The sequence below is a fragment of the Salvelinus fontinalis genome, chromosome 2 (assembly GCF_029448725.1).
Source record: "Salvelinus fontinalis isolate EN_2023a chromosome 2, ASM2944872v1, whole genome shotgun sequence".
NCBI classification, from domain to species: Eukaryota; Metazoa; Chordata; class Actinopteri; order Salmoniformes; family Salmonidae; genus Salvelinus; species Salvelinus fontinalis.
This window is the reverse complement of record NC_074666.1, coordinates 82,223,450-82,234,367: the sequence shown is the minus strand read 5'-3', so window position 1 is coordinate 82,234,367 and position 10,918 is coordinate 82,223,450. Positions and strand designations below refer to the sequence as shown.

At 40.5% G+C, this 10,918-nt stretch overlaps 1 protein-coding gene across 1 annotated transcript in view; it reads right to left on the bottom strand.

Moving 5' to 3' along the window:
* Positions 1–259: 259 nt before the first annotated feature.
* The window catches only part of LOC129828903 (syntaxin-1B), a 62,904-nt gene continuing 52,245 nt past the window's right edge, over positions 260–10,918 (bottom strand). Inside the window, exons 7-10 of the mRNA XM_055890202.1 lie at positions 10,624–10,697; positions 10,200–10,337; positions 8,584–8,694; positions 260–7,968 (exon numbers count right to left, since the gene is read on the bottom strand). Of these exons, the coding sequence (XP_055746177.1) occupies positions 7,888–7,968; positions 8,584–8,694; positions 10,200–10,337; positions 10,624–10,697 (404 nt within the window). The 3' untranslated portion in view covers positions 260–7,887. The remainder of the gene's footprint in view (positions 7,969–8,583; positions 8,695–10,199; positions 10,338–10,623; positions 10,698–10,918) is intronic.

The window sequence follows — 10,918 nt, the reverse complement described above, 5'->3', positions numbered from 1 at the left end:
CCAGTGAATAGGCCCCACGGTATTCAGACCCAATTAATGCTTCATGACAAGGTGTTGATAGGATAACATGAGGATGCTTAACACAAACTAATATCCCATATTCCTAAATCAAAATAACATGAAATAACATTACATTGCCATATGTTTGGTAGATTATGATCTAAGAACATAATTGGCAAATAATACAATTGAATTTGAGCCATTGTGTACTATAGCGATGGAGACTGACAACAGTAATGAAGACCAACCACTGCGAGGGTACACTGAACAATCCTTTTCTTTATTCATTTTTTATTATCATTTCAATATGTCTGTCGGGTTAGTTTTTTTTTAAATCGTTTTTATTTTAAATTAAAATTTGACACACTTATAAAAGACAGCATCTGCATAGAGTTGTCATCTTAAAGATCCATGGAGAAAAGGGAGCGAGAGGAGGGGAGATAGCGAAGGGTGGGGAGGGGAAATACTGGCACATCACACTAACTAAACAGAACAGCAAACAGCAGTACAAGAGAGGGAGAGAGAGGGACAGATAGTTTTTTACATTACGGTACGCACACATACACACACACACACAAAAAAAACGGGACACAAGTTGCATTTCCAGTCAAAGTTGCAGCAAACGATCCAACTGTCCTCTTTTTTTCAGTCTCTCTTAGTATCATTTTCTTGTTTCACTCCGATCTCTCCCACCCTGACAACCCCCTCTAACTGACTTTCACTGAACAAGATGGAGTTGTTCTCTTCTGCCTGTGTTGTTACACATTTCAAATCCCTTCCACCAACTGTGGCTTTCGATCTGCAACCAAAACTGTGTTGTGCTCAACCGAGGTCTGGAATCATTTTGTCTCACTTCTGCATGTTAGAGAAAGCCCTTTTTCTTTTGTATTGCACATAAAAGTGGATTTCTATATTGTCACAGGCCAATCTTTCAGTATGATCCACAGCTTTCCCTTTGAGGATCAGACCTCCTTGGGTTGCCTCACAATTAGGACAAAATCCTCTCATACTCCTAAGAAGGTGATTCAGGTGTTTGCATCTGACGCGCTAAGATATCAATACAAAAGAGGACAAAACTCAACGCAGAGCCTAACTCATTTCAAAAATTGAAATTCTTCTTACAATTTTGACAATGGAAATCATTTCCTCTCCTATGCACATGAACATAGGAGAGTTGCAACACTTGCCAGACATTAAAGATCACACAAATTAGTACTTAATGACTCTAAATGTCATGACCACTACGTAATGGCGGGTTCAATTAAGAGAAGGACTTATTTTTTTCACCACAGTATACTTTCCACAGCGATGAGAGACCCTGGGCTAATAAGAAGACGCCCAAAGCCAAGTGACAAGGTTGACATTGTCATTATACAAGACAATACCAATCATAATGACAGGGCTGTTTTTGGCTGACTACCGGCTAATAATTGGAGACAAAGAGAGTGTTTGAGTTCATATTTGGCCTGGAAGCAGGAAACCGAGACAACATGGCAATATGTACATTGCCACTCCCTTCTTACTACAGATGGAGGGAAGCACTATTCATCAGAGAAGGATGCCTCTGAACGAAATCAAACTGGTTGGTTTTTGACTGATATGGTTGGTCACACAAATTATTCTTTCTTTTGTCCAAACACTCTCCAAACACGCATTAAAACTGAAAGAACATATATGTACAGACAGTCAGTCCAAAGAGGGGGGACAGTGGGAATAGGGCAGAGATCGAACCACTTCACAACTTTGACAGGAACAAGTTTCTCAATAGTTTTATACATGGACATGCAAGTCATTTTTTCTCTCTTTGAAGTATTTACAATAATTACAAGACACAAAGATCCAGTTCAGTTTGACAAAATTGCGAGCATTCAATATTACTATTATTATTTTTGTTAACATAACTCCTTTATTTCTTTAAATCATTGCTATAACATAATCACTCACTTTTTTTTAGTTTAGCATTTGATCATTTTGCCATTCTATCTCCCTCAGTTTGCAAATGTTACTGCATTTTCTTTTCATTATAACAATATATTTAATATCTATTCCGTTTTCTGTTAACCTACTGTTATGACCATTCAGATAATAATCAACTTTCTGAAGTCACAATTTCGGGGAACCATATTCCTACACCACCAACCTCCCTCCCAATTAGAACACTGATACAAAGGGATACTGTTGTGAGATATGGTGAGTATGTTCCAGAATAGGACCATAAAGCAAAGAAAACAACAACCGGTTTAGTTGTGGCAAATAACAGAAGCACATTAGTAAGCCACAATAGAAAGTAGCATCTCCGAAGAGAGTTTAGTTGGTTGAACAACCTCTTCTGTGAAAGCAGTTTCGAATATTGACATAACGGTGAGGATAAAGCCAGTGGCCATTGCATAGGGCCTTGAATTTCTTGTGGCTATAACAAGCAAAAATGTAAGGGTGCCCATATATAGCCAGGGAAACCCCAAATATGAACCATGATATTATAAAACAGATATTTAGTTTTGAAAGATCTAACTGGTTAATATTTGCAGTTCAAGACCATATTCAAACCCTTTCCAGAAGAGGTTTTCCTTTCCATTGGCTGCACTGATAAGGCTTTGCACGGACAGAAGCTAGATGGCGAGGTCATTACCGTCATTCGTTCTCCACTCATTTACAGAATGCTTTCTCTATGCTCACTATGTTTGGAGGTCATTCCGATGTTCCGCACACCCGATACATCTTTTAATTCCAAAACAATACAGGTATGAAAACAGAATACTTTGGTTCATCCAGGTCAGTGCCTTTATATTCACCAAAGTTGATCTGGGTACGCTCCGTTCAGGTGTGTTGCCAGCACAGAGAAAGCGAAGCAAGTGAACGTTGAATTGGGTGTTAAAGAGGCCATAACAAAAAACATGTAGATATTGTGTGCATTAAGACAGGTGTATAGACTACACAGCAATTTGGATAGGGATATGTATCTCACCAAATAATAACTCGCCACTGTTGTCTCCTTTGGACTCACGTGTAAGAGGACTCTGTGTACATCACATGACTATGCATCTCTTCTCACTATTACAACCACAAAGACTACAAACTACAAATGATTAAAGGACAATTTGTAAAGTCTTTTCAACAAGTCAACTCAGAAGTTTGAACCAATTAGCTGACAGAACAACATACAATGATTTGAAGGGGGGGTGGGGGAATAATCCGGATGATAACTCTAGATTACTATTATTATATTATAAGCATTTTTTTTGTAAACTTGACTTTCCTTGTGCTCTTTGATCAGGTGACTGAGAACACGTGGGGCAAAATGCTTTGGTTTGAATTTGGTAACATATATAAATAGTGTATTTTTTGTTGTTGTTCTGTTTTCAACATAAAACTGGAACTCAACAGCTACAACCCATGGACCTGCTAAACCCGAACAGCCCTTACGCCTAGTCGCGTGCTCAGAGTGTGATGCAACTGGTCTGCGTCGATCGCAGACGTGCACACACATACTGTACACAAACAAACGTTCATGCTCACACACAAACACACACACACGCACCATCGTTTTGTTGTTGTTGCCAGGGACGAGGGGCATGCACACAAGGCCTAGGCGCTCACAAGTTGCAGTCGCAGCTTAAAGACTCACGATTAACGTTTCCTCACAAAGGACGCATACGCCACCATAGAAGCACACGAAGCAAAGTGGGATAGATGCCATGGGAGAGAAATGGGGGTACAGGATGGAATGTATCAGAATTACTACTAGGGGTTCTGCCATGGTGGGGGAAAACCGCACACTGCAGTACTCTGGAGGAAGGGAGGGACGACATTTTGCACCAAACAGTACCCAGAGGTTTACACACACTCGTACATACGTAGATCACCCCTCTGGACGTACCACTGTAAATATGGTCTCTGTAGACTTGCGATAAAACAGACACCAGCAGCGATATAACTACAACCCCTCACCCCGTCCCCAGTGAGTAAATATAAATAATCGATCGATAAATAAACCGTGAACGCGATAGACAGTGTTTTCTTAGAGTGTAAAGTGCGCACATGATTGAGAGCAGAAATCACCATGCAAACTCACAAAGCCGAAAGTTGCATGCCTTAACAAGAATAAGGGCTCCCTAGCCATATTCCTTTTAAAAAACAACAACGACATCAATATAACCCCATTTTAACTGTACATGTAAGTGGTTGGACACAATTAAATACACAGAAGCTTTAAAAATAACATGCTGGCCAGTGCTGGAATGACTTGAGGACTACAGTCAGATTCCCTCCTGGATCTGTGGGTGGAGATGTTGGTCGAACGAACCTACATTTCCCGTTTGCCATTCCTATGCCCTCAATATCTCTTGCTGCAGCGAGACATTCTTGCCATGGAAAGATACAAATTGGACTTCAGAGGCTCACCAAAGTAATATAAGAGCCTTTAAGTCATGGTGGGACTGAAATATCACGTCTCGTGGTGATTGAGATTGTACAGAACTCAAAAGTGGTTACCGGTATGCACGTAGAAAACAGTGACATGGGTTAGTCCTGTAGTTAAATCATGTTTAAATAGAGGCCATTTTTTGTTGTTTCTTGCTCACTGTGTTCCAAGGTGTGAGTGCCAATCTCCCAAAGTTATGTGGTTGTTCATGAAAAAAGTCAGCAACGCAAACTCCCATTCTGTAAGGACAGCCCACTATCAAAGGCCACTGTTTCACACTCAGAACCAAAGAACCAAAGCCTTTTGCATGGATATGTGAAACGACTGAACATTTCATTTAAGGTTTCAGCTTCCTATTTATTGCAAGTATTGTCCTTATGATGATATGGCAGGCTTTAGCACAAAGCATCAGCTAACTACTACTTAGCACTTGAAAGGGCCATGATTTGGTTGGCCACCAAGCTGAAAGTGGACCATAACTTTAATGTAGTTACTATAGTTTAACGTTTGGACAACAACAGAGACAGTTCAATGACAGTCAGTCAGGGATGACTGTCATAGGGCCACTTGACTTAGAAATTCACCAAGAAACCGGTGACTTAGAAAATAATGTTCCTTGCTGATGATGTAACTGTGAAGGGTGGGTGGGTGTGTATTGATTTTGCAGCAGCCAATAGGTAAGAGGAATTAGGTATGCTAACTCTGAAATATCCTATCCAATGTCCTGTGAGATTTGCATTAATAGACAATTCTGTGTCAGAAGGTTAACCTAACGTGATTCTCTGTGTTGGGGCACTCATGGAGTAAAATCATGCGCCTTGGTTTTACACTGAACAGAGTCCCTTTTGGCATTTGGAAATGGTGAATTTAGCTACATTTCCATCTTAAAATCCAAGTTCAGAAAACTGAGAGCTGGCTCCTCCCTTTGAATATACAATATTAAGGACATTTTCAACACAAAATGTGTATTTCCCGAAAACATTTGACAACATCGTTTTTTCCTTACAATTATTACATATACAGTGAAAGTATCAATTACAAGAAAAAACGGTTTAATCTTGCGGTAACTAGCATAGTCTGTTTGGGCACTTGAAATTAAGAAAGGTACAACTTCTGACTTACATTTAACAGACACTCTTATCCAGAGCGTAGTACAGGCGCATTAGGGTTAAGTGCCATGCTCAAGAGCACATAAACAGATTGTTCACCTAGTCAGCTCAGGTATTCGAACCAGCAACCTTTCAGTTACTGGCCCAACGCTCTTAACCGCTAGGCTACAACTTATATCCTATGAAGTTCCTACATATAGGAAGCTAACGTCAAAGGATAATTGGGTTCATCTTTAAATTGACTATATTCAAATCAAATCAATACACCAGCAATAAAGTTATTGCTTTTTCAACATCTATTGATCGTAGAGTATATTCTACATTCTGATTATGTCCATGTCCAATCTAGATCACAGGGGGTATGGCCTTGTCATATGAACTACACCGGGACACTATTCCATGAAGGTGACCCCAAACAGTCAGAACGCTTTAGTTCATCTAGTCGGGGCCAACACCGTCAACGCAAGCCAGGGAATTGGGACTTTGAGGGCAAGGCTCATGAGTCATGATTTTGATTCAGTTACTCCCGCGATTCGATCTTAATCTGCGACATTACAGTGCTGGCTTCAACAGAGTCACTATGACATGGGTATCATGTTGCCATGCATATTTCCTTGGCAAGGTAGAGCTGTCTCTTTCAGATAAATGTAGCAGAATTCATATCTGTTCTTAGCCTGAATTCAATCATAGAGCACAGTATTCTCTCCTAACCTTGCCATTCTGAACTGGTAATAGTTCAGCACCATCAGTGGAATATCAAGAGGAACATGCCCATCTTCATGAAATAGCACCCAAACAACTTAAGCGAAGGGTTGAATAGGTTCCCTAAAAACTCAACATGACCTACCGATTGCTAAATTATTAATACCTAACATGTTTTATGAATAGATTCTATAGTTTTGTGTGTTTTTTAAGATTATATCTTTGCTTAGTAAAAAATACAATTTCACAAGAGGGGCACACAAACGTGTTCCATTCACAGTACCCATTTACTTATATGTTTTGTGTCTTTGAAAATAAAATAAAGCAAACGGCAAAATGCAAAATATAGCCAAAGGTCCATAAAGAAAATATGAGGCCAGACTATTTGTCACAGGACACGTCACACACTACACGACCACAGTAGAACTAACAGCTTCCAAAGCAAGACTTGAGACTCTACACCAGGGCTTGCCAGAATTTCAAGTTTTGAGATTCCGTTGTTCAATTTTCATCTTTACTTCTTAATATGTTCCTAATCTGTAGAACATGATTGACGGCTATATGTCTCTCTCTCTCTCTTTCACCTCCCTCTCTTCCTTCCCTCTCTGGTGTATCGTGCAACCTTTCATAATATCATTTTTTTTCTCTGTCTGTTCTCTCTTAACATCCTTGGGAAAACTCGAGCTGGTCGGCTTTCTTTGTCAAAACTGCATAGTTCGACTGTCGGTTTACCCCACCCCCTCCCGTCTTACCTCTCTAATCTCTCTCTGAATTTGGTTTCTGCCGCAGGCATATGGAATTAGCTGAAGACCCGGAGACGTTCCTCTCTCCAAGCTCCTGCTGTATGGATAAGAGCAGAGAAGGGCCTTGATGGAGCACCTGCAAACTGTCAGTTGTTTTTCAAACCTGCTACTGCAGTGCCACGCCCTAAAGTACACGCCTCCATCTGTCTGTCAGCCAGGGCCTTTCATCTGCCGTTGTAACAGCTCCATGGGTGTAAGCTCTTGTCCCTATTGGTCGAAGTAAAGACATTGTTGCCTATCTAGGAGATTTGATTAGCCTATTGCCGGGTTACTCAAGTTGACTACACTAATTTGTCCGGCTGATTAACGTGATTGACAGGAACAATCAACCCATGAGAAGTCTCTAAAAGACACGGTTCAAGCAAAACCAAAGTCAGTCTCTCCCAACAAAACGTGATTATTGTATCTATGAAATAAGCTACACCAATCATCCTAATCCTTCTCCAGTTTTGTGCATTATGTTCTAAAATCGCATCCAAGTGAACTACCTTTGCTGGAACAACACACAATTTAGCAGTCATTGGCACTGTCCTGGAGACCCCCCCCCGCCAAAAAAGAAAGAAACGTAAAAATAAAATGTTTTACGTCATATTTCTTTCCAGGTAGCTAACCCATGTGCTGTTTCTTATGTTCAATACATTTACATGTACATTGCAAATTGTTTGTTTATTTGTACCCTCTTTTTTTGTATATGTTATGTATTTAGTCAGCTATAATGTCGGTTTAGTTTTTTTGTCTTTGTTTTTTCCACCCCACCCCTTAGAACATTTTCCTTATCTGATATTGTATATGATATTTTTCTCTCTGTGTGTTTTTTTTCTTCTCTTGTGGCCGCCTTTCGTCGTTGTCGTCATTAAAAGCCCAGGTATCCGCCGATAGTGGATGCCAAGACGACTCCCAAAATAGTACAGCAGACGATGATCATGAGCTTCTTCTGCATGGGGGGGGGACAAGGCGGTGATGGTGTTAGCAAGACACAGGGACAGTTTTACGGTAAAGGACAATATCATTTATCTATACAACACATTAGTGTGTACATTGTGCCCAAAGCTGCCATGTGTCTGTGGAGGTTGGTCGCTTGGTAATCACTGAGGTACTATGTGAGTGAGGGTGGAATGCGCTGTACATGAAGAGGTGGTGGATATTATTATTATTTGAGTGTGTGTGTGTGTGTGAGTGTGTGTGTGTGTGTGTGTGTGTGTGTGTGTGTGTGTGTGTGTGTGTGTGTGTGTGTGTGTGTGTGTGTGTGTGTGTGTGTGTGTGTGTGTGTGTGTGTGTGTGTGCTCTTTAATAATATAGTATGAGGGGGTGGTGGACATGAATCTTTCGTGATATGATTGACTGTAGGAGGATGCTGTGTCTATTTTAGTATGTGTGTCTGTGTGTTTATATTATGGCATACGTATAGTATGTATATTAGAATGTACAGTATGTATACATCCTCATGTAGGTGGGGGATGTGGGTTACAGCAACGTAACAGTGATAAAACATCTTGAAGAATTTATGCGTATAGACAATATATGCGTTAGGCCTGTTACTGTGACTTACCTTGCGAGCCTGGCTCTGGTATTTGACAGCCTTCTTGGTGTCAGACACCGCCCGCTCCACAAAGTCCACGGAGTGTTCCACGTTGTACTCAATTCTGTCAATCATCTCTCCCTGTAAACAGCAAAAAGCACCGTCATCAAAATGCAAGCGGACTGAGGAGTATACCTTGTCTATTACCACTTTAAGTCAGCCTCAACCACATTGTATGCATTTCCGCATCATATTTTTTTAAGGCCCATGTGTGGTATCGTATTTCTGTTCTTTCGAATCCAAACAAAGCTTCTAGCACAAATATCAGCTGTTTTCTATTCCTTTTTATTCCAGTTACAAAGTACTGTAAGTGATATTGATGAAGCCACTTATCATCTACATGTTGTCTTCCATCTAAAGGATGGATCTTTAACATTGTGTGCTGCATAATGTTGCCAAAGGAAACAACAGTATTGATACATAAATGAGATGAGCGTAGCTAAGTACCTATGTTTATTCATCACACACAATTGCATATTGTCCACGAGGAAAAGCCCCCAGAGAAAGAGAAGAATTGTCACTCAAAAGCGTTTTTCCTCCCTATTGTAGTTTGGATGAAATAATCCAACTCACAAACGGTTTACAGTGCATGAGCTAATCTTAGAAACCATATTTCCCTGTTACCCAGAAGCAATTTTCTAATTTAGGTCGTCCTGATGAGATTCATAGGCTCTTAGTGGAAGTCAACGGTCATTTCTTCACAGTGAGAATCAAAATTGGCAACGTAATATTCTCATATTGTATCTCACATATAGAGATTCTATGTCATATTGACAAATGTTCTGTAAATATGAAAATATTTGAAAATATAACTTAATTATGTTGTCATCATTTTGGGGATAAACTGTAGTATGTTACCAACACATTTAAGACAGAAAATCTAGAATATCATCCAGTATTCATGTGAGGTATTTTGTAATGCATTTTTAAAGTGCAAGTCTTTGTTATACCATTTCAACTTAAGTGCAACCACTGCGTACAGCCACAACCCTGAACATACGGTAAGAATCCATTAATTAAGATAACTGAACACCAGCAGCAGAGAGCTGCCTACACTGATGAAACCAGGATGTCAAAAGGCTACAGTTGTAGCCTGAGTTTATCTGAATGGCTACACAGCATGGCTCATTGGTGTGGAACTAGTTCAGGCAACAGTGTCTTTACTCACAGTCTCAATCTAAACATGTACTGCATGCAAAACTTCTCTAGTCTCAAAGCACAATTACTCAAATACGCCCGTGAACCCACACGCCTGAGGCTAAATGTCATATGTTCAACTCTCAGCTCCAAATATCTGCCCCGTTCTCAGTCAATCGTGGCAAAAACCAAATCGCAGTTGGACGGATTTCATTATGAAAGATGTAAGGCTCAGTTTGAAGATACATAGATGCTCCAATGTTTCCATTTTAACATCACAAAACGACTCTGATACCATTAGTGCAGAATTCAACCACACCCTTGACATTGGTGTGAGTTAGGCCGATTCAAATCTAGTATGTGCTCAACATAAGGCCAATGGCATAAAGCTGGGCTTTTATTAATTCATTCGTCTTTTAAAAACATTTCAAATATAAACAAAACTTTACCTGGCTCTCGACCAGCATGGCCATGTCCACAAACATATCGTGCAGCTCACGGATGCTGTTCTCCAGCTTGATGATCTCGGTGTGTCGGGTCTCAATCTCATTCAGGGCCTGCTTGTCTATCTGAGAGTCCATCTTGATCTAAGGACCCAAAACAGAGGGTTGAGAACGAGACCGAAGATGAGGAGAGAAGAGGATTTGAATGTGTTCTTTTGCCACCTGTAATAATCAACATTCGTCTTCTGTTAAAATCCATATCAGGACCACTAATAGTCAACATAGCAGTAGTTTATTGAATGCAAACGTGACAGATGTAGCGAGTTAGCTAGGACCAGCAACACAGGTTATTAGTGTCTGTGGTCCCCGTGCCTTCACTGTGGATATATGTCTGCTATGGGGAATGGCCAGGCTCAGGTGTTGTACTCACATCATCAGTGAAAATGGCAAGCTTGCCACTCTCCAGCATATCCTCCAGCTCCTCGTTGGTGGTTGTTCTCCCAGCTGCCGAGCACACACACACACACACACACACACACACACACACACACACACACACACACACACACACACACACACACACACACACACACACACACACACACACACACACACACACACACACACACACACACACAATGAAATATATTGCCAACAAATTATCATAATACTTTGCCTGATGCACTTACAGTTTAGTTATTTAAATCAACACATTTCCACCGTTT